The sequence below is a fragment of the Plecotus auritus genome, assembly GCF_963455305.1.
Source record: "Plecotus auritus genome assembly, chromosome: 2".
NCBI lineage: Eukaryota > Metazoa > Chordata > Mammalia > Chiroptera > Vespertilionidae > Plecotus > Plecotus auritus.
This window is the reverse complement of record NC_137771.1, coordinates 222,095,954-222,119,069: the sequence shown is the minus strand read 5'-3', so window position 1 is coordinate 222,119,069 and position 23,116 is coordinate 222,095,954. Positions and strand designations below refer to the sequence as shown.

Below are 23,116 nucleotides of genomic sequence, written 5' to 3'. Positions count from 1 at the left end.
AGAGTCTAGAGCTGGGCTCTGTGGCCTCTAACCCACAGTCTCAGTGGTGTCTCCCCTCCTGGTCTCAGGTGGGAAGGAAAAGTTTTCCTCTACCCTCTTTGGTTCAGTAATTGGGAGCATGCACATAAAACTGACCAAAAGATTCACAAGAGAAAAGAGACTTAATCACATATATACAGGAATTTACAGAAAAGTGTGACTCAAAGAGGTATTAGAATTTGGGGCTAATATGCCACCTTAATAGGGGGAGAAGAGGAGGCCAGGGGCACCGATGGGAAAACAGATGACTCTTTGGAAATGGAAGTGGGCCTTAGGAGAATAGACGGGAGATAGGATAGTGCTGGTAGTTTCTGTGGCTGTGATGTGGAACTTCTCATGTTCAGTAATGAGTCGGTCTCCCCTGTTTCCTCCCAGGGTGGGACTTAGGACAGTTGAGTTCTTTCGGGGGCCTCTGCTTTTAGACAGATAAGAGATTTCAGGAACTCAAATGCTTTCCCCTCGAAATAATGTTTATGCCATTGTGGTATATCCTGGACCCCTTCATCTTATCACGACAACCCACCTGTGCCTCCACACCCTTTGCATCTTCTCAGGCCTCTGCTGGGTGTCAGGTGGGACGTCAGGCATCTCATTCTTTCCAGAGCAGTCCTGTCATTTCTCATTTCATGCCTACTGCCAATCTAGCCGCAAGTGCTTCAACAGTGACCTTTTATTTGGGGGGCGTTTAGCTTCTTGGTTTTATAACTTTATTTTGATATAATTTTCAAACTCACAGATGAAGATTAAAAGAATGTTACAAAGAACTCCTGTGTATCACAGATTCTTATTTTTTTTACGGGTGAGCCCTACAAAGATAGAGCGGTGCTTCTCAAACTTTAGCGAGCATGTAATCACCCGCGGACTTGTTAAAATGCAGATTTTGACTCATAGGTCCGGGGTGGGGCCTGAGCGTCTGCACCTCCCAGGCGATGGTGCCATCAGTCCATTGACCACGCTTTGGGTAGCAAGGGTACAGAGTATTTGTCTCAGTTCTCTTCCATCTCTGCCTCCAACTTGCTCTTTGACCTTTAAAAGTTATTTTTAGCTGAGATTTAGCAATCCTAAAGAGACTGGCTTGAACATTCCTACAAAGGACACTTTTTATGTGTCTCTACCCAGCACACCTGCCCCTTTCTAGCATCGCTTTGACTTCCGTTGGGGAACTGACGTCCCTCCTTTGTGTGCAGTTGGGATAGGCAGGTGAGTCTCAGGACTTTCCGTCTCACGGCAACCAGTGGAGGCCCTGGAGGCCCCGTTCCTCAAACAGCGCAGGTGCAGCAGGAGGCAGGGCGGAATCAGGGGCGGGGAGAAGCGGGAGGGACTACAGGTCTCTCTCCTGGGCTTTGAATCTCGAGTACAGTGAACTAGGGCAGCTTGGAGGCCTGGGCTCCACCTGCAAACAAATCTGAAGCACTGTTGTTTTTTGCTTCTGCGTGTGTGCGTGTAAAATGCCTTATGAACATTTGAGAGTAAGTTGCAGGCATGTTTTATTTCTAAATACATCAGCAAGTATTTCCTATGAACAAGAGATTCTCGTTTAACTACACACACAGATCAAAATCAGGAAATTTAACACTGATATAGTTCTGTCATCTAATCCACAGTCCATATTCAAAATCCAGCAGATGTCCAAGAATGTCTTTATAGCTTTCTTCCTGGCCCAGGATGCAGTCCAGGGCTGCACACTGCATTTAGCTGTCCTGTAGGTTTAATTTCCTTTCATCTGCAACTGTTTCTTGGCCTTTCTTTGTCTTTTATGACCTTGACATTTGTGAAGGGTACAAGCCGTTTTTAATAGACTGTCTTTTGTTTGGGATGTATCTAGTATTTCCTCCTGATTAGATTCAGGTTTTGTCAAGAATACCACAGAAGGGAAACAGCTGCTCACTGATGGTGAAGGAGTTAAAAATATGGGCCGGGGGGGGGGGGCGGGGGGTGGGAACTGAATGAAACGTGTGGTATTGGCTAGGAATTAAGAGGAACTGGTGAGAAAGCAGGGGAGAACTAAACATATATGCCTGTGTGTGTCGTGGTGTGTGTGTATGTGTTGCGTGCGTGCGTGCGTGCGTGTGTGTGTGTGTGTGTGTGTGTAAAATGTCCTCTCCTTGCCCACCAAGAGGCCCTGGGAATAGCAACACACCACAGCACTGAGCACACCTGGTGCCAGATCTTGGTGTCTAAGTGCCGTTTCCCACGGAAGGAGCTGGGCATCTTTGGAGACTGGGCTGTGTCCACACTGGGGCAGGGGAAGTAAGAGGAGCCAGGAATATCTCACGCCAGAAAATAAGGGTGTGCTTAAAAATGAAGGGGCTCTCACTGCCAAGTCTGAGATGATTTGGTATTTAAAATAAATGATACTAGTCATGGATTATAGCCCATTGAATACAATTGGAATCCAGTGAGTCCACACGGCTATAATTCAATAAGTGGGTAAATGGGAGAAAGGAAAGCCCTTCCCCGCCGCAGAAGGGCAGCTCCTAAGGAGGCGGGAGTGTCTGTAACCTGGACAGCCAGTCTGTCCCCATTAGCAATGCTTAGTTTGGGTGAGGATCACCAAGGGACGCACAGGCTTGGGGGGAAGTTGGAGGAAGAGCTTATTTACTTAATCTCAAAGTGTGTTCCCACTAATTCCTTCCTAGTTACTTAGAGACAAAGGTTATAGCTTCCCTGAGGGTGTCTGGCAGGCAGCCCCTTAACCAAGTGATCAGTGCTGACGTCACCGAAGTCATGTGCCTCCCTAGGATGCTGTGAAAAGGACTGGCATCCCAGCTGTGTGGTTTCATTGTTTCTAAATTAAGGGTGTCTTTGGGCTAATTTCGGTGCCAAGTCAGACTGCTCAGTGACTCTCATCTAAAGCATTTGTGTATTCCTTATTTGCATATGACTGAGATAAATAATACTCAAAGGAGGAAACACATTCTGCATCGAGTCTTACCGTGGGGCAGGCTGCTCTTCAGCTGGGAGCATCTCTAAGGAAGCTTCGAAGGTGCACCCGTCCTGTGCCATCCTTGTCAAGATGGGCTTTTTTGCTAGAAACTTGGCATTAACCCAAACACGCTTCCTGCAGTATTGGTAGATGCAGAGAATGCTAGAGTCAGGCGTAACTACACAAAGTAAGTGGGACACTGATGAATGAAAGGATTCGATCATTCATTTTTCATTGTGTTTTTTTAATATTCACAAGCCTACTGTAACACAAAACACAAAAGCAGAGGACTGTATTAGTGTCCTAGGGCTGCTGTAACAAAGTACCACACACTGGGTGGCTTAAAACAACAGACACATATTCTCACCGTTCTGGAGGCCAGAAGTGTGAGATCAAGGTGTCCGTAGGGCCGTGCTCCACGGCAGCTCTGGGGAGGAGTCCTTCCTGCCTCTTCCAGCCTCTGGCGGTAGCTGGCAGTCCCCTGCGCTCCTGTGCCTCTGTTGTCCCAGGGTCTTCCTCCCTGTCTGTCTCTGTGTCTTCATTTAGCTTGTATACGGATGTCAATTACTGGACTTAGGATCTCATTGGATTTGAGGTCATACATGAGTTAAGTATGACCTCAGCTTAACTAATTACATCTGCAAGACTATTTCCAAATAAAGTCACATTCTGAGACATTTAGGGGGGGCAGTGTGCAACTCAGTACGAGATGGATAAAAGAGAAACAAACATCACCCAGAATCCTTGCATGGTGAATGATAAAGGAAGAGAGACAATGAAGGTAGAACCACAAAGTGGCAAAGGACTGAGGAGGGTTAGGACTTCAGCCCCATAACCCAAGATGATCCCACAGAAATAAAAACGTTCTCAGAGGGACCCTGGCAGCCTGCTGGCTGAGTCATCAAGGTATTTCACTTCCACCCAAAACCGAGCTGAAAATTCAGTTCAGCTGGAAACAGATGCTGCTCTCCTCTGTGGCCACGTGTTCATGGAGCGTCCCTGGGCATGTGCTCTGCTTGGCATCCCCCAATGAGTCTCAGTCCTGGAACCACCTTTGTGCTGCCAGGCCCAGTTAGAGAAGGGGCAGGGCCAAGGGATGGAGGTGGAGGCCCAGGGAAGGGGGCAATGGCCCAGGGATTGCCACTAGGTTTCAATACCCTAGACATCTTACTACCTGAGAATGCAAGTATATTCAGGTCCCAGGATTCTTTAGACATTGTCTGACATATGGAGGAGCTCTTCAGTTCTGGGTTATTTGTTCTATTTTATAAATATGTGAATATATTTAATAAAAATAGAACATTTATAAATAGAATACTCTATTTATATGTGGGTAGAGAGCATGAACCCAAGGCTCATTTAAGTAGAGCTACTTTCTCAAAGTCCTTCCTAGCTGGGTGGTTATGAACTTCAGATTCTCCTGGTGGGTCGCGTACCTGTCACCAGATTCTTCCTTCATACTCAGATTTGGGAGGTGTGAAGGTAACCCAGTCTGAGGACTTTTTCAAAATACTCCTGTGGAGATTGGAAAAGGGACCCCTGTACCCAAATGGGGACAGGTCAGGGTTCCCCATAGGCTGCACTCACCCTTGCCCAGGGGTGGGCAAACTTTTTGACTCGAGGGCCACAATGGGTTCTTAAACTGGACCGGAGGGCCGGAACAAAAGCATGGATGGAGTGTTTGTGTGAACTAATATAAATTCAAAATAAAGGAGCAGAGGGGAGAGCAAGAGAACCAGATAGAACAGCCGGATCTGGCCCGCGGGCCGTAGTTTGCCCACGGCTGGCTAGACTCTTCCTTTGCTGGCAACTTAAGGCGCATGGGAGCCTTGAGTTAGGTGGGATAACAGAGCTTCAGGCAAAGAACTGAGAGAATTTCATTCCTGACCCAAATAGATGGTTTTCAGAAACACAAGGACAAAGGCCTGGACTTTGGGACAGCCCCACTGTACCTGCGTAGTCTTTGTCCATTGGGATAAAATATGCACTCAATTTTTATTATTTTACTTTTTTCCTTTCTTACCTTGGCATGGGCTTGGAGAGCAAAGAATCCTAGGAAAACCCTCAGTGTGTGTTTCCTTGATGAAGAGGAGCACATGGGGGCATTTCGTTAGTCATTTCTGGAGTAGTTGCTGAGTGCTTTCCTCTCCCTAAGGCACAGGTATCCTGGAAGTTAAAGGTTCTAGTCCCATGGTCCCACCAACCTTTTTCCCCACCTGAAATGTGACCTTTTTTTTTTTTAATCCAGAAATATTTATTTGTCCCCTACTGGCCAAAGAGGCAGGCATCCCTAGGATCTTTGTGTTATTGGAGGAAAGCTGCCCTTGAGGTGTCAATCACAGCTGTGGACGGAGCCTGGAGGAGGGTCCCAGCACCACCAAGGGCCAGTGGACATGGCTCTTCTGTGGGCTGGGGCCCCTCCTGCCTCTTTCCTATCTCCGCCGCCTTTGTCCTGGGTAATTACCAATCCGAGCCATCACTCTACTTGAAAGTCACCAGCCTTTCCAGGCCAGAAAGAGGACGGGTTCTTCAGGGTGAGGGGCTGGGTCTCAGGACAGAGAAGGACCTGCCCTCCTGGGGGGAGCCCCTGTCATCATCTCTTGCCAGATACTTTTTCCTCCTGATGTATTTTTCCCCTTAAGAAATGTTTTTCCGTAATAGCATGGTTCAAGTTTTTAGACTGGAATGAACTTTAATCTTCTAACTAAAGTACCTTCTTTTCTTTAGACACCCATATATTTCAGCACTCCCCCCCCCTCTCCACCTCCCACCCCTTCGAATGCTTTTCTCATAAACCAGAAAGAGCAGCAGGGCTTTGGCCAGTATTTTTATGCATCGGCTTTATTCATAGCTTGTCAGCATCACTCGGTTTTCCTCATTGAGGTCAGTGAGATATTTGTGTCTTTGCCTTGCTTGTGTCCTTCGGAAAAGTTGCGTAGAAGCTAAAAAGTAAAAAACATGATCATCAGTGCCCAGGATAGCAGCTTACAAGAAGCTTGCAGTTAATTTTGTTTCAGACTACAGAATCGTTCCTTTCTGTCTGCGTGTAAACATGTGTTCATCTTCTGAGAACCAGATTTCTCTTTGATTATAGTGTTGTTTTTTGGTGTTTTTTTTGTTGTTGTTGTTATTGTTGTTAATCCTCACCCAAGGATATTTTTCCATTGATCTTTTAGAGAGCGTAGAAGAGAGAGGGAAAGACAGAGAAACATCAATGTGAGAAAAACACATCACCTCCTTCACATGCCCCAACCAGGGCCCGGGCCAGGGAGGAGCCTGCAGCCACCATACGTGGTCTTGACCAGAATCGAACCCAGGACTCTTTAGTCCACAAGCCGATGCTCTATCCACTGAGCCAAACCAGCTAGGGCATTTATAGTGGTTTTTTTATAAATGAATGTTTAAATGGTTTCAATTTGGACCAAGCAGAAGTCTCACTTTTAAAATATAATATTATAGTGATACTAGAGGCCCGGTGCACGAAATTCATACACTCATGGTGTGTGGGGGGGGTCTCTCAGCCCGGCCTGTGCCCTCTCACAGTCCAGGAGTCCTTGGGGGATGTCTGACTGATGGCTTAGGCCCACTCCCTCCGGGAGTCGGACATCCTTAGTGCTGCCACAGAGGTGGAAGAGGTTCCATGACCGCCACTACACTCGCCAGCCATGAGCCTGGCTCTGGCTGAGCAGCGCTCCCCCTGTGGGAGCACATTGACCACCAGGGGGCAGCTCCTGCATTGATGTCTGCCCCCTGGTGGTCAGTGCGCATCATAGCAACCCGTCGTTCTGCCGTGATAATGACCGAATGAATAATATGCAGCATAAGACAATTTAAGAGTTATAGTGGCCATGTATTCTTCATGCAGCTCATGTTATTGGGCATCATTTCCTACACTGTTTTGTTTCAGGTATCGAACCTTCATTTTCATTTTGACATTTCTGCTGTACGCGAGTTTCCACTTATCTCGAAAGCCTATCAGCATAGTTAAGGTAAGAAATCATAAAACACTTACTTTCCTATCCTGCCTGTAATCTCTAAGGAACTAGTCACTTTAAGAGAAAACTGGCAGTGGGAGAGGGTGGCGGGGGTGGGGGGGAGGGCAGGGAAGGTAAATGGGGAAAATGGATTGTGTAGAAGCAAGTTATTTTGCAGCTTTGCCTTTTAAGTTTCTCTTTTCTGAATTTAAAATGTTTTAGGATTATACTTTCGAAGGTAGTATACTCTCAGTAATATTAGTTGATAGTTTCAGAATCCTAAAGCTTAGTTCAATATTTATTCTTGTGTGAATTTTCTCTCCAAAACATCCAGCCCTAAATTGTTCCCAACTCGCTTCTACGCTCATCACACCTTGACCCTGAGTTGGGCTGTGGTGGTGGCTCTTCATTATTCTTAGAACACGGAGTTCCTGCTTGCATGATGGGCGGGCAGGAAGCTGTTAAGCCGGCATTTAACTAGACTTTGAGTAAAGAAGATTCGAGTAGATAATAACCTACATAATAGCCAGTTAAACTTGACTTTGAGTAAAGAAGATTTTATAGCCTACATAAGAGCCAGTCATAACTTGGGGAAAAGCAAGATAATATTCTGACCCTTGTTGGAATTCCATCATTTTGCCTATAGATTGTCAACAGGCTTGAGTGGAGTTTGACTCTTGTAGGAGGAACAAGGAAATTGTCCTTTGCCAAAGACAGCTGGTTACAGCTCGATTGCCCCTCCCTCACTTTCTCGTCGTTGGCGTGACACCGACCCAGGGCTGTAATTCTGTTGCCCTCTGCAGCCTTTCCTCCACTCCCTGTCAGTGGTCTGCTGAGGAAGGCTATTTGGCAGATAGCTACTTTGAATTTGTAAAGCAGAATCCTTGGCTAGATTTTTAGGGCAGTGCCCTGGTGATGATGACACAGCCACATGAGCACAGAGCGAATGAGTCCCATGTACCATGCTCACCCAGGAAATCATGTGGTCGAGGTCTGGCCGTTGGCCAACTCCCAGAAGGCTCCTTGTGCCCGGCCATGGTAATCAAGGTCACCATGGAGTCATTTTCCTGTCCTTGAACATCATAAATGGAAATAGAGTCCTACCATTGGAGCTGCTCTGTTCAGGTGTATGTTTGTGGGAGGCATCCACCTCGTTGCGTGGACCTGGTACTCTTCTCTTGTATTGCCGCAGCGTTTAGCCCAGCCATATAGATCTAACGAGATGAACCCATGGTCCATTCTGGGCAGGTGGCCCAAGGATGATGGGTAGTGGTCCAAGGATGATGGGCAGGCGGTCTGAGGATGACAGGCAGTCAGCATTCAGCTGCACAGCTGCTCTGAGCAGTCCTCTTTGGTGCCCTGGACATGCTGTGTTTGCTCTGTGTGCTCAGGAGCGGGGCTGCGGGAGAGCCCGGGAAACCGTACCCGCCCATATTCTGTGGTCCCCAGGCAGACTGCCCCACGGTGACGTCCTTCCCCAGAGCCAGGAGCCCTAGGAAGGCTGGTAAGACGGGGCGCTGTTCTGACCCTGCACCCCTGCTGAGTGCCCTTTCTCTCTGGCCTCTGCCTCCCGTGGTTGTCCCAGGGTGAGCTCCACAAGTACTGCGCTGCTGGGAATGAGGCTGAAGTCAGATTCAACAGCCAGAGCCAGAAAGCCAGCGCCCTCCCCTCCCACCAGCTCCCGGACAATGAGACGGACTGCGGCTGGGCCCCGTTTGGTGAGTTCTCTGTTCCTGCGGGTCTGACGTGGGCTGTCCTCTCCCGGAGGGTTCTTCCACGGCGGCCGCTGGGATACGCTGACGTGGCCCACTCCTCCGGCTCCTCCAGCCTTGCTAATTCAGCAGCAGTGCCCGTGTCCTCGAGGGTAACTGTGTCCAGGGAGCTGACCTACCACAGTCCCACTCCCCCAGCCGCTGCCCTGTCACGGGGCCTGTGTGCAGAAGTGTTACCGCCGGACAAAGATCCTCTTAGAGGGGAAATCTGCTGACCTCGGTTTGCATGTCGATCTTGTCAGAGTGGGGAGTTCAGGCGCGCAGAGCACAGACTGTGGGTGGAAGGGAGAGACCACCGATGCCTGGTGCGGGGCCGTCCCAGGCGGGTGCTGGAGGAAAAGACTAGATCGATGCTCACCCTGAGCCAGGAGGGTTTACCCACACCAACAGTGGCTGCCTAGTGGTTGTTTGGAATGTGGTGGCTGTATTTCTGTTTGCCAAGCAGCCTGGCAGCACGCACCCCCACATCCTCCATCCTCCTCGGAGAGCAGCGGTTCTGGGTACTGTTGCCCCACTGGGGAACGCGCACTGACATTTGGTGACAGCTAAGCACCACTCACTCCGCCTGTCGCTCTTCACCCGTGCAGATCAGGACAACTACCAGCAGCTGCTCGGGGCCCTGGACTACTCCTTCCTGTGCGCGTACGCCATCGGCATGTACCTGAGGTAGGTCCGCCTGAGCTTGCGAAACCCTGGCCCCTTACACCATTCCGTGCAGAACCTTCTCAGGTGCGTGTGCTGACGAAGGCAGGTGCGTGACACTAGGCCCCACCTGCATGCAGGCCCCTTACCTGCCAGTCTCTTCTCAGAGACCAGGAAAGAGTGAGAGCCGGTGCGCACCGCCGGGCAGGGAGGACCATCCACGACGCCTTCCTGGGCCTTGGGTTTCGGACACACGCGAGCCCTGCCGGGCGGTGTCACTTAGGAGCAGAGCGCATCCTCGCCCTGCTTCCGGGGCCGCCATTTGTTTATGTCCCACATCGCTCAGTCCACAGTTTACCAAGCATGTGCTGCCCGGTCCGCCTGGACACCCCGCTCAGCACACACAGGCTCCTCACCGCGCAGGGGCCGTGCGGCGTGGTGGCTGGGTGAGGATGCTGACACTGCTGGGATCTGAATCCCAGCTCCACCCGCTGCTCATGTGGCCATGGGCAGGTCCCTGTACAGCTTTGCACAAGGGGGGAAATAGTGGTTCTCACCTCAGAGGACAGGTGGGGATGAATGTGTTAATACATGCAGGGCGCTCGGCGCGGTGCCGGCACGTGGCGCATGCCCAGCGTCTGCCACACGTGAATTTTGTCCTGGGTTCTCCTTGATCCCATTCTTGAACTGACTAGGAAGGCGGTTCGTGTCAGATGAGTAACAGGACAGGTTGGGGGGCGGGTTGAATACTGGAATTACGTCAGTCCAGCCGGGTTGGGGGGAAATGAACATAACAGAAAGTAAGGCCTTTAGCCCAAGAGGCTTTTGTTCGGAGCCTGGGATCTTTAGAGATTCGAGAATCTCGGGGATTCTGTCGATGTTGAGCCTCTTCCCTGAGACCCACCAGATGTGGCGTCACTAGGACCTGGGCCCCGCCCCAGCCCAGCGCCCTTGTGGGTGGGTGGTGCCAGCCAGGCAGGTCCCTCTGGTGGAGGGCGGTTCCCCTTCCTGTGTTTGCGTGTTGGCACAGTGCTGCAGATATGGGCAGCAGCAGACGGGGAAGCCCAAGCCAGTGGTGCCCAGCAGAACAGGAGGAGTACGTGTAAGCCTCCGGCTTCTCAGGCCGGGGCGGCACCCAGGCTGCCAGCCTGCTCCTTCCTGAGGAATAATGTTTATTCTAAAGATTGCTCTCACTGGACACCAACAACCTGTAGAATAAAAGACCCAAAGCTGGAGTATGTTTCTCTCAGTGACTGGAAAACAGTACCTACATGTTCTTCTCAGCCGGGAGTGATTTTGTCCCTTAGGAAACATAGAGCAACATCTGGGGACGTAGTTCTTAAATATGGTTGTCACGGCTGGAGAAGGGGTGCTCCTGGCCTCCGGTGGGCAGAGACCAGGGTGCTGCTCACATGCCACAGCACACGGCACAGCCCTCACCACGAAGATCACCCCGCCCCGGGTGGCAGGCGTGCCGAGGCAAAGAAACCTGGTTTAAATGAAGTGCTTCTGTTGCTGCTTATTTACCGGCAAAGACCCTTTCCCCGGCAGCTGGCCAGTGAGCGTGACCACGGGAGTCCCCGTGGGCTCTCCACTGCAGCGGGGAGTGCACCGCTCTCTGGCACGGCCTCTCAGTGCCACCTCGGCACGTGGACTATGTGGCACAGCAGATACAGTTAGACTTGGTGGGGGCCTTCACGGCCAGCTCCTGCCTGGCAGGTGTCAGCAGGTGAGCGTGGCCTCTTCGGTGACTTAATAGCAGCTCCAGGCCAAGAGGCTTGCTCATGGTCACCGGTCATTCCTTTTTATGGTGTTTGCCTACAGTTTGACAGTTGAAATTTTAACTGGATGTTGTTTATATAAAAGCAGGATTAGCTAGCCGGACGCGTTTGGGGTGTTTTTTTAAATGTCTGCCATCATATGTGTAAGCCATGGTATTTGATGGTTGTTATTTGACAGTTAGTGACTTTCACTAGAAATAAAAAGTCTTAAAAGATGTTTCCAATGCCAGTTTCTGGTTAATAAACGCCCCATTGGGAGGTCATTGTGATTAAATCTTCTTGGAAGCAGCTGTGCTCTGGAGTTCTAAAAGCTCCGAGAACAGCCGGAAAGCATCCGGAAAGAGATGGCTGGGTCATTTACACTGTGGGTGTGTTTGTTTTCTCATATTTGTCTTTCTTTTTTCTTCCCCTCAGCGGCATAATAGGGGAGCGCCTGCCAATTAGGTATTACCTAACTTTCGGAATGCTGGCCAGTGGCATCTTTACTGCCCTGTTTGGGTTAGGGTATTTCTACAACATCCACAGTTTTGGATTCTACGTGGTAACTCAGGTAAGGTCTGGGTCCATGGCTCACCACGCGCGGGGTTTCCATGATAAGCTGGACAGGGTGTTCATGTCGCAGGTCCCTCCCTCCACCAAGTGAGAAGATGGCAGGGGGTGGAATCGGGATGGGGGGCATGGCAGACCTGTATCCTGTCTGACATCAGGGTCAGCGCTGACATGTAAGGTCTCTCTTCTGTCTTCTCTGAAATTCCAACATCCATGCAGTTTTTCTTAAGTTTCAGGAGTTTCCTCTTTTTAAAAAATATATACTTTTTTATTGATTTCAGAGAGGAAGGGAGAGTGAGATAGAGATAGAAACATCAATGATGAAAGAGAATCATTGATTGGCTGCCTCCTGCACGCCCCACCCTGGGGATCAAGCCTGCAACCCAGGCAGGTGTCCTGACCAGGAATCAAACCATGAGTTCCTAGTTAATAGGTCAATGCTCAACCATTGAGCCACACAGGCCAAGCAGGTGTTGCCTCTTAGGGAACCCTATCTGTCCACACCCCAGCAGGAAATCAAAGCAGGAGCCCTCTGCCCTCATCTGGATGAGTTTAGATGTTCTGTCTTGTGACAGATCATACCACTCAGGAGTCAGAGGGGTGTGGGGTGCAGCGAGGGCAGGAGGAAGGGAGGACGTGGGTGTCATTGACGATGGGACAGGGTTGGAGGTGGTCAGTGGGAGGAGAGAGCCTAAGGGTGCTCACAGCAGGTGAAGCAGAGACAGGCCCTGTGGCTTTGCCCTTCCAGCTGGACCCAGCCCTTCCTGAAAAACTTGGCTACTGCCCATCTCAACGTTCTTGAGAATAAATATTTACTAGAAATGGAAAATGGCTTAAAATAATGAGTTCAACTTCTGAGGCTCTCCAGATAGTCTAGCGGGTGTTATAAAATCATCAAAGCAAATTAAACATAGTTTACCTTTAAAAAGGTTGTCACAAGACCTTGAAAAAATTTGACTGTTTTAATTACAAAAGCAAGTTACACTTTGTAGTAATATTTAAAATTAGAAGGAAGGAACAAAAAAAAAAAAAACAGTTTCCCCAGAGTTCCAGCACCTTCCTGGAGGGAAGGCCACGCCTGGCTGGCCCTGAGGCTGGACCAGTGAGCAGCCCCAATGGCTCCTGCAGAGCTGGTTGTCCCAGTGGTGATTGTAGGAGGCACAAGGTTGGACCTGGTCTCATGTCATCTTGTAAAGTTGCCCCTGACACTCCTGAGGCTAAAGTGAGCCCATTCACCAGTGCACTCGCTAAGGCCCTTCTTTTTTAAAAAAAAAATTTCATATATATAGTGCCTAAGCAACCGTTACGACCAGAACGACCGGTCACTATGACACGCACTGACCACCAGGGGACAGACACTCAATGCAGGAGCTGCCCCCTGGTGGTCAGGGCGCTCCCACAGCCAATCTCCCCTGGCCAGCAGGCCCTGATTGGTACATCGCCCACCCACTGTGGTGGCAGCGCAGCAGCAAGGGAAGGAGGAGGGGGAGTGGTGGGGAACCGTGTGGTGATGGGGCGCTGACGATGGCAGTGTCCATTCCTTCCGCACCTGGCCCGGTGACTGTTGCCTCCTCTCCCGACCCCACCGGGGCCTTTGGGCCCCAATCAGCCTGGTCCTGATCGGCTCTGATTGCCATCCAGTCCTAGGGACCCCACCCATGCACGAATTTCATGCACTGGGCCTCTAGTGTGTGTGTGTGTGTGTGTGTGTGTGTGTGTGTGTGTGTAAAGGAGAGAGAGAGAAACATCATGCCCCCTACTTTGGATCAAGCCCGCAACCTGGGCATATGCCCTGCCTGGAATCGAACTGTGACCTCTTGACTCATAGGTCGTTGCTCCTCAACTACTAAGCCACACTGGCCAGGCGCTAAGTCCCTTCTTGAAATGTAAGCTCAGGGTATCCTTAAAAGGGGGAGAAATACTTTCTCTAGGCTTTAGATCAAATTAATCTCAGTTCAGAGTATCATTAACAACAGTACCTTCTTCACAACATAAGAAGTGAAAGCATGCAGTTTGCAAGCCACATTTATAGTACAATCACATTTCTAGGAAAAGAAGACAATTTTTTCTCTTCTTACAAAATTCACATTAGATAGCGAATGAACCCCTTGGCCCCAGGCTGTTAATAGTAGTTCATCTTCTAGCAAGAGATTTCCTTTTCTTTCTTTTCCCCATTTATTCTAAAAATTTTCACCATAGGCATGTATTAGATTTGTAATCCTTATCTAATAAAAGATTAATATGCAAATTAACCACCACTCTGCTACACCCACAAGCCACGCCCACCAGCCAATCAGGAGCGAGTATGCAAATTAACCCAACCAAGATGGCTGTGGCCATGAAGCAAGCAGGAAGCTTGGGTTTCCCCAGTAATGGAGGAAGCCAAGCTTTCCGCACACCCTGGTCAGCCTAGGCCTCCACTCAAGGCTACAAAGTTTCAATTATAGAAGATAAATAAATCCCAACAAAAATGGCTATGGCCACAGAGCAAGCAGGAGGCTTGGCTCAGCTCAAGGCTACAAAGTTTCAATTATAGAAACTTTGAATTATAGAAGATAAATAAATCCCAAATACCAGGGCATCCGCTTGGGTTGCCGCCCTGGCCGCCCCACGTCCCAAGGGAACCCCCACCCTGATCCGGGACACCCTTCAGGGCAAACCAGCTGGCCCCCACCTGTGCACCAGGCCTCTATCCTATCTAATAAAAGAGTAATATGCAAATTGACCATCACTCCAACACACAAGATGGCTGCCCCCATGTGGACACAAGATGGCCAGCAGGGGAGGGTAGGTGGGAGGGACCAGGCCTGCAAGGGAGGGCAGTTGGGGGTGATCAAGCCTGCAGGGGAGGGCAGTTAGGGGTGACCAGGCCGGCAGAGGAGGGAAGTTGGGAGTGACCGGGCCTGCAGAGAAGCGCAGTTGGAGGGGGACCCAGGCCTGCAGGGGAGGGCAATTATGGGTGACCAGGCCTGCAGGAGAGGGCAGTTAGGGGTGACCAGGCCTGCAGGGGAGGCCAGTTAGGGGCAAACAGGCTGGCAGGAGAGCATCAATCAGGCTGGCAGGGAAGTGGTTAGGGGGTGATCAGGCTGGCAGGCAGAAGCGATTAGGGGCAATCAGGAAGGCAGGCAGGCGAGCAGTTGGGAGCCAGCAGTCCTGGATTGTGAGAGGGATGTCCAACTGCCCGTTTAGGCCCGACCCTACCGGGATCGGGCCTAAACGGGCAGTGGGACATCCCTCCAGGGGTACCAGATTGGAGAGGGTGCAGGCTGGGCTGAGGGACACACACCCCCGTGCACAAATTTCGTGCACCAGGCCTCTAGTTATATACATAGATTAAAATTTTTGGCTCTTGGGGCTCACATCAAATAGGGTCTGACCCCCTTCTTTTGTGGGAGTCCCAGCTGTGCTCCCAAACTTGTGGAGAAGGGGCAGCGTCCATTAGCCCCCTTGAAGCAGTGTTCCCCTCAAGCTGAGCTTCCCTTCACCCTCTGTCACAGATCATCAACGGGCTGGTGCAGACCACCGGCTGGCCCAGCGTCGTCACCTGCCTCGGCAACTGGTTTGGAAAAGGAAGGTGAGACTTTGTAAAGTATGTGATTGTCTAACCACCTGCTGTACACCTGGAACTAAAGGAAAATACCATTGAATGGCAACTGTCATAGAAAAATAAGAGGTTTTAAAAAGGAAGGTGAGAAAAGGCCACCCTGTTTCCAGCAGCATTATTTTGTAAAAGATTTGTTTTTAAAAGACTTTATTTTCAGTTTTTCTTTAGATTTATTGTAGGGGGAACACTTTAGTCTAGGAAATAAAATGATTAAAACTTCTGGGACCAGAGGTTCTGAAATGCAGGTGGCCTTTGTCCCAGGAGATGCCCCCCTGCTGTGGGTGGTGCGGGTCTGTGTCCTTCTGCAAAGCTGACCAGCAGCATGGCCTTTTCTGGCCTCCTGGGGACCTGGGAGACGTGCAGAGGATGGACCCTGCCTCAGGCCACATTGAAAATAAGACTCAAGGCACATGGAAGTGTGACAAGTCCTGACTAGTCACCCAGCGCCCGGGAGCAGAGGTGCACTCAGCCTCTGGTGACCTGACTGCGGTCCAGTTGCCACAGTAATGCTGTGTGACCCATAGCCCCGGCCAGGGCCAGGTTAGGGAGGGTGGGGAGATACTGAAAATGGGGAACGGGAACGGGAACAGGAAGCCAGCTCCCTGAGCCTCATTTAGCGACTCCATCCATTGGGCCAGTCAGCGGAAACTCGTGTTAATGGGATAGTTCATCAAATGATTGGACTTAGTCTGCAGAGGCACACATTTAAATGTGGGGTCCTCCAAGAACTTCAGGAAAAGGCCTCATTCCTCTTTTTAAACATAAATAAAGAAGCTCTGAGCGAGATGTGTATACACACCTATGTCTCCGAGGTGAAATGAAGCCCAGTTCTCTGCAGGCATCCCAGCCCCGCGTCCTGCAGCAGTTCCCGCACCGCCTCTAGTCCTCGACCAGCTCTCACGCGTGGCACCAGTGCCGTGTCCCACCCAGCAGACCCCGTAAGCTTCTGGACATCACTTGCTGCCTTGTGTCTTGTGTTGCAGGCGAGGTTTGATTATGGGGGTCTGGAACTCCCACACCTCAGTGGGCAACATCCTGGGGTCCTTGATTGCTGGCTACTGGGTGTCCACGTGCTGGGGCCTGTCCTTCATCGTGCCCGGAGCCATCGTGGCAGCCATGGGGATCGTGTGCTTCCTCTTCCTCATTGAGCGTAAGTACCCGTGCCTGAGAGACGACCACCCCGGAGGGAGGGCTTCGGGCACGGGCTGCTAAGAGCGCGGGCTGTGGCTTAGTCCTGTGCAGGTGTGTGGTGGCCCTGGCTCCCCCCACATCAGGTAGACTCCTTCTTCAGGTACAGCCTTCCCCGTTAGCTGTTTCTCTCCTGGTCATGCTGGATTTTCTGCTGTTTCCCGATTTCTGGAGTAACAGGTTGAAATTCCTTCCACCTGTCCCCCTGCCCTGCAGCATTGGGCATGCAGGGTTTTCCCTGTGTCTGGGAGTCTCGCGACTTCCTCGGGCCTGCCACGTTGCTCACCGCCAGGGGCGAGGTGCCCGGCCCGGCACCTGCTCACCCCAGACCTTGTTTGCTTTCTGATAAGGTATATCTTGAACAGTGTTGTCAAACCATGGCACAGCTTATGACCATCTATTTTACTTGGGTGAAGAGCGTTCCATTCTAGACTCAATGCCAAACTTGTTTGAATTGAATTTCAAATTAAGTTTTCAAATAGAGGCCCAGCATGACAAATAGAGGTGTGCCAGCGGTGGAGAAGCTGGTGCTGCTGGATGCCAGGGCGCTCAGATTGCACACGCCTTTAACTGGACCCGAGTGTCACCGAGTTCTGGGAAAGGTCAGCTGTGCCACCTGTTTTCCTCCAGGCTGGGTCCTGCCACCTGGCTCTCCCGGGTGTCCTTCATGCGTTAGTCACATGAGAGCCAGGCACTTCCTCTTCGCCAGCGCAGGGTCCCCGGATGCAGTGCATTGTTCTGCCCGAGGTCTGGAGTCCACCGTGACTTTCATTCTCTTCCTCAACTGATAAGAGGCTGGCTCTGGGGGAAGGAGGCGTGTGGCAGTGGGCGGGAGCTTGCTTGCTGGCCTGGCCTGGGATCTGAGTGCCAATCCCCACGCAGGTCCATCAGCCGGGCCGGGGCAGGATTTCCAAGAATAAGGAAGCGTTGGTTTGGTCTTTTGTCAAACGAATGAGAGCCTCCTTCCCCCTGAGCCACCACTCCTGTGGCTCCTGCTGGGTGTTGGGTTGGGGAGGGAGGGGCGATGCTGAGATTCTGAACAGAGGGCTTTCCTGGAACTGCCTACCCCTCATTCCCGTCAGCTTCCTCTGATTCCAGGGGTCCCCCTGCTGGCTTCCCGCTTCGTACTGTGGTGACCTTGGGGCTCTGTTTCTCTCCTCCTGGGTCCACTCTTGGGGCAGAAATGCCACGAGAGACCATGCCTGTGAGGCTGTCCTATGAGATCTTACCAATGTGGGGGGGACAGGTGAGCAATCCAGACCTTCACTTGTGCCTTCTGCTTCCCTGGTTCTCCTCGGTGGCAAGCTAGCACTGACGGGGCGTTTTGAGGCTCCACAGGCGGCGGTGGGAGGTGCCGTGGAACCGGGGCCTGGCCACCGAGCCCGGCCTCCCCTCCTGTCTCTGCTCTCTTGTTCCTCCGCTTGGTGGTTTTTCTTACCGACAGTCTTAGCCTCCTGCCTTATTAGAACTGTATTCAAGGTTCCGCAAGATCCTCAGTGAGTCCCCATCCCTGTTCTTCTTGGTGCCACCACATTCCTTCTCACTGCCCCTCCTTCCCTGCTCACCCCACCCCTGGCCTTCTCTCCAGCATTTTCCATACTTTGGGGGGCAGTGTCCTCAGTGCACTCTGGTCTCCCACCAGAGCCCTGGTCCTCCGGTACCTGACTCTCTCAGTACCTGATCTCCCTCAGTACCTCATCTCACTCAGTACCTCATCTCCCTCAGTACCTGATCTCAGTACGTCATCTCTCTCCGTACCTGATCTCAGTACCTCATTTCTCTCAGTACCTCATCTCAGTAACTCATCTCTGTAACTCATCTCTCTCAGTACCTGATCTCTCTCAGTACCTCATCTCAGTACCTCATCTCTCTCAGTACCTGATCTCTCTCAGTACCTCATCTCAGTACCTCATCTCTCTCAGTACCTGATCTCTCTCAGTACCTCATCTCTCTCAGTACCTGATCTCAGTACCTCATCTCTCTCAGTACCTGATCACACTCAGTACCTCATCTCAGTACCTCATCTCTCTCAGTACCTCATCTCACTCAGTACCTGATCTCACTCAGTACCTCATCTCCCTCAGTACCTGATCTCAGTATGTCATCTCTCTCCGTACCTGATCTCAGTACCTCATCTCTCTCAGTACCTGATCTCTCTCAGTACCTCATCTTAGTACCTCATCTCTCTCAGTACCTGATCTCTCTCAGTACCTCATCTCAGTACCTCATCTCTCTCAGTACCTGATCTCTCTCAGTACCTCATCTCTCTCAGTACCTGATCACACTCAGTACCTCATCTCAGTACCTCATCTCTCTCAGTACCTCATCTCCCTCAGTACCTCATCTCAGTACCTCATCTCTCTCAGTACCTGATCTCACTCAGTACCTCATATCAGCACCTGATCTCACTCAGTACCTCATCTCTCAGTACCTGATCTCAGTACCTCATCTCTCTCCATACCTGATCTCAGTACCTCATCTCTCTCAGTACCTGATCTCTCTCAGTACCTGATCTCTCTCAGTACCTGATCTCTCTCAGTACCTCATCTCACTCAGTACCTCATCTCTCTCAGTACCTCATCTCTCTCAGTACCTCATCTCTCTCAGTACCTGATCTCAGCAACTCATCTCTCTCAGTACCTCATATCAGTACCTGATCTCTCTCAGTACCTCATCTCTCTCAGTACCTGATCTCCCTCAGTACCTGATCTCACTCAGTACCTCATCTCTCTCAGTACCTCATCTCTCTCAGTACCTCATCTCTCTCAGTACCTGATCTCCCTCAGTACCTCATCTCACTCAGTACCTGATCTCTCTCAGTACCTCATCTCTCTCAGTACCTGATCTCAGTAACTCATCTCTCTCAGTACCTCATATCAGTACCTGATCTCTCTCAGTACCTCATCTCTCTCAGTACCTGATCTCTCTCAGTACCTCATCTCTCTCAGTACCTGATCTCAGTAACTCATCTCTCTCAGTACCTCATATCAGTACCTGATCTCTCTCAGTACCTCATCTCTCTCAGTACCTGATCACACTCAGTACCTCATCTCAGTACCTCATCTCTCTCAGTACCTCATCTCTCTCAGTACCTCATATCAGTATCTCATCTCACTCAGTACCTGATCTCACTCAGTACCTCATCTCTCTCAGAACCTGATCTCTCTCAGTACCTGATCTCCCTCAGTACCTCATCTCTCTCAGTACCTCATCTCACTCAGTACCTGATCTCTCTCAGTACCTCATCTCTCTCAGTACCTCATCTCTCTCAGTACCTGATATCCCTCAGTACCTGATCTCAGTACCTCATCTCTCTCAGTACCTGATCTCAGTACCTCATCTCTCTCAGTACCTGATCTCTCTCAGTACCTCATCTCAGTAACTCATCTCTCTCAGTACCTCATATCAGTACCTGATCTCTCTCAGTACCTGATCTCTCTCAGTACCTGATCTCTCTCAGTACCTCATCTCAGTACCTCATCTCTCTCAGTACCTCATCTCTCTCAGTACCTCATATCAGTACCTCATCTCTCTCAGTACCTGATCTCACTCAGTACCTCATCTCCCTCAGTACCTCATATCAGTACCTCATCTCTCTCAGTACTTGATCACACTCAGTACCTCATCTCAGTACCTCATCTCTCTCAGTACCTCATCTCTCTCAGTACCTCATATCAGTACCTCATCTCACTCAGTACCTCATCTCTCTCAGTACCTCATCTCTCTCAGTACCTCATCTCTCTCAGTACCTCATATCAGTACCTGATCTCTCTCAGTACCTGATCTCACTCAGTACCTCATCTCACTCAGTACCTCATCTCAGTACCTCATCTCTCTCAGTACCTCATCTCTCTCAGTACCTCATATCAGTACCTGATCTCCCTCAGTACCTGATCTCACTCAGTAGCTCATCTCACTCAGTACCTCATATCAGCACCTGATCTCTCTCAGTGCCTCATCTCACTCAGTACCTCATCTCTCTCAGTACCTGATCTCAGTACCTGATCTCACTCAGTACCTGATCTCTCTCAGTTCCTCATATCAGCACCTGACCTCAGTACCTGATGCTGCAGTCACCCTGCACTGCTGGCACTTCCTTCGGATGGCTCATTGCTGCTGGAGGTTGGCTGTCCTTGTCCCACTGCCCTGGCTACTCCTCTCTCCTCCCCCAGCCTCTTCTAAGGCCGCCCCCCATTCCTGGCTCACGGCCCACGGGCACCTTCCAGACTTGGTGTTTGTCGGCCCTCCCGCTGGAGGTCTCCTGTCAGCCCTCCTCAGTGTCTCCCACGGGTGCAGCTCTGCCTCTGAGGTCACATCTGCCCCCTGAATTAAAATCCGAGGTTGGCTGTGATTTGTCCTGGAATGAAGACATCTCTTAGACTCCTCCTCATAACTAGTGAGCGCACACCCTGCAGCTGTTCTTCTTCCCATGTCATCAATAGGACATTTTCAGGAGGAAGGGTGTGGCTACCGCACGCCACGTGCTTCCTGTGTTCCAGTCCCGGGCCAGGCGTGTGGATACCCAGGGAAAGGCCTGAGGCTCAGGTGCTAGCAGACCTGCCCAAGGTCACTCAGCCAGTGGGGATGTTGGGTGTGACCCGGTGCCAGCTCACTCGTTCAGACTCTTAAACTCTGGCCATGGATCCCTTAGGTCCTTGGGATGGGTTCAGTTAAAAATGAATTTTTATTGAGATGATAATCTTTTTTAAACTTTATTTTTTAATTGAGTTTATTGGGGTGACACTGGTTAATAAAATATATAGGTCTCTTGGTTCATTTCTGTTCCCTCCTCTCCCTACTCCCTGAGTGTGGGGCTGAGCAGCGAAAGCTTTGGCTGCCCCTCCCTGTGACCTGATCCTTCTTCCCGCCCAGGGCTAGGCCCAGAGGACAGGGTGCCCCCTTGTGGGCCCCTCATGTCTGCCTGTGAAATGGCTCTAGGACGTGTCCCAGCCAAGGGTCGTGTGTGCTAATGTCCTCCAGGCGAAGGCCCGGGAGAAGCCCTCTCGTAGGTACTGGCCAAGCCTCGGGAGCAGGGAGGCCTCCTGGCTGGCCCGGGGCGGGGGCACAGGGTGGCTGGAGAAAACCCAGGTGAGCTGCTGACACCACTTTAGTGGCGACCACACACGTCAGGTGGGCCATTGGGAGCAGCAGTGCCGTCCCTGCCGACCCACGTGGGGTGAGCGTGGAGGAACCTCCAGTCCATCAGAAAGTGCTCAGCGAGGCCCGCGTTACCTCTGTCACATGGGAAGGAACTCAGATGTGGGAACTTTAGAGCCCTTTTGCTCAGTGTGTTTCGAGGCAGTTACACTGTTTCCCCAACAGTTGTTAAAAGACCAGCATTCTGGGTGAGGGGCGGGAACCAGGCCGTTTAAAGGCAGCCTCTGGACTCTGAAGAGATGCATTTGCTTCCCCGTGATTCACAGCTGTGCTGGCCGCTGGTGCCCACACGCACCAGTCATTTCCGAGCAACAGGACGGAAAAGCCTAGCTCCCAGCTTTGTTACTCTTTCCCATGTGCTGCCTCCTGGCGTTTAGACACAAGGCACTTCGTTCTATATCAAGATGGATGTTTGGTCCCCACTAACTTTCATTTCTAATTAATTCCATAGCACAAAGCAACTCATCAGCCATGTCACCTGTAACCTTCTATTCTGAGATGCTTTTCCTGTTCTTACATTTCCTCCTGGAACTCCTCCTTCAGACACGCTTCACATGCCTGTCACTGCCGTGTGCGTGTGCTCGGCGTGTCTGGGTGTCACATGTGACCTGTTCTCCGTATTGCGCAGCAGGCTTCATGCTCCTGCCGCTCGCATTTGTTGGTGGCAGGGGGAGGGCAGGGGCTGTGGGTTCTCTGTGGGGTGGCCGCCCTGCGCCCCCACCCCACCAGGCATGCTGCCTCGGGCATTTGTCTTTTTCTGAAATTGCTGCTAATTGAGTGAAAGTATCAGATGGGTCTTGTTCTGGTTTAGTTTTTGTGTTGGAGGACATGCCTGGCCCCGGGTTCACACGTGACTGCATGTTTGGTTTTTCAGATCCGAAGGACATCGCCTGCTCGTCCACCCTGGTGGCGGTAAGGACTCGCTCTCTGCTTCTTGTGTCCCTGCTCCAGTGAAGTGAGGTGTAATTTCTGGCTGTGGATTCAGTCATTGCTCTAACTCTGTGGTCGGCAAACTGCGGCTCGCGAGCCACATGCGGCTCTTTGGCCCCTTGAGTGTGGCTCTTCCACAAAATACCACGGCCTGGGCAAGTCTATTTTGAAGAGTGGCATTAGAAGAAGTTTAAGTTTAAAAAATTGGGCTCTCAAAAGAAATTTCAATCGTTGTCCTGTTGATATTTGGCTCTGTTGACTAGTAAGTTTGCCAACCATTGCTCTAATTTTTTTTCTCCCAGCATGCAAAAAGCTATGAGAATGGCGTGCACAGGTTTCGACTGCAGAAGCAAGCCCTACCTGACGAGAAGAAGCTGCTGGTGAGTCATCTCCAAGCCGCTTACAGGCGGTCAGAGTTGCTGCCTCAGGGACCCGTCCCAGGCATCCAGGGTCCTTACAAAACTGGGTCTCGCGTTTCATCCGTAAATCTCGAATTTGTCCTTGTTAGATTTCTTTGGATAGCAGGCTAAGCTTACTTTACATTTTTAAAATCA

At 50.9% G+C, this 23,116-nt stretch overlaps 1 protein-coding gene across 8 annotated transcripts in view; it reads left to right on the top strand.

Annotated features, from left to right (window-relative positions):
- Positions 1–23,116, top strand: part of SLC37A1 (solute carrier family 37 member 1) — a gene marked incomplete at its 3' end in the record, with an annotated part of 54,661 nt that overhangs the window by 13,097 nt on the left and 18,448 nt on the right. For 7 of the 8 annotated variants that reach the window (XM_080656924.1, XM_080656922.1, XM_080656925.1 and 4 more), the window contains exons 3-10: positions 6,873–6,954; positions 8,525–8,657; positions 9,299–9,377; positions 11,549–11,684; positions 15,181–15,257; positions 16,271–16,437; positions 22,507–22,544; positions 22,865–22,942. In XM_080656924.1, coding sequence (XP_080513050.1) covers positions 6,873–6,954; positions 8,525–8,657; positions 9,299–9,377; positions 11,549–11,684; positions 15,181–15,257; positions 16,271–16,437; positions 22,507–22,544; positions 22,865–22,942 — 790 coding nt within the window. The remainder of the gene's footprint in view (positions 1–6,872; positions 6,955–8,524; positions 8,658–9,298; positions 9,378–11,548; positions 11,685–15,180; positions 15,258–16,270; positions 16,438–22,506; positions 22,545–22,864; positions 22,943–23,116) is intronic. The other variant, XM_080656927.1, reaches the window with a different exon arrangement.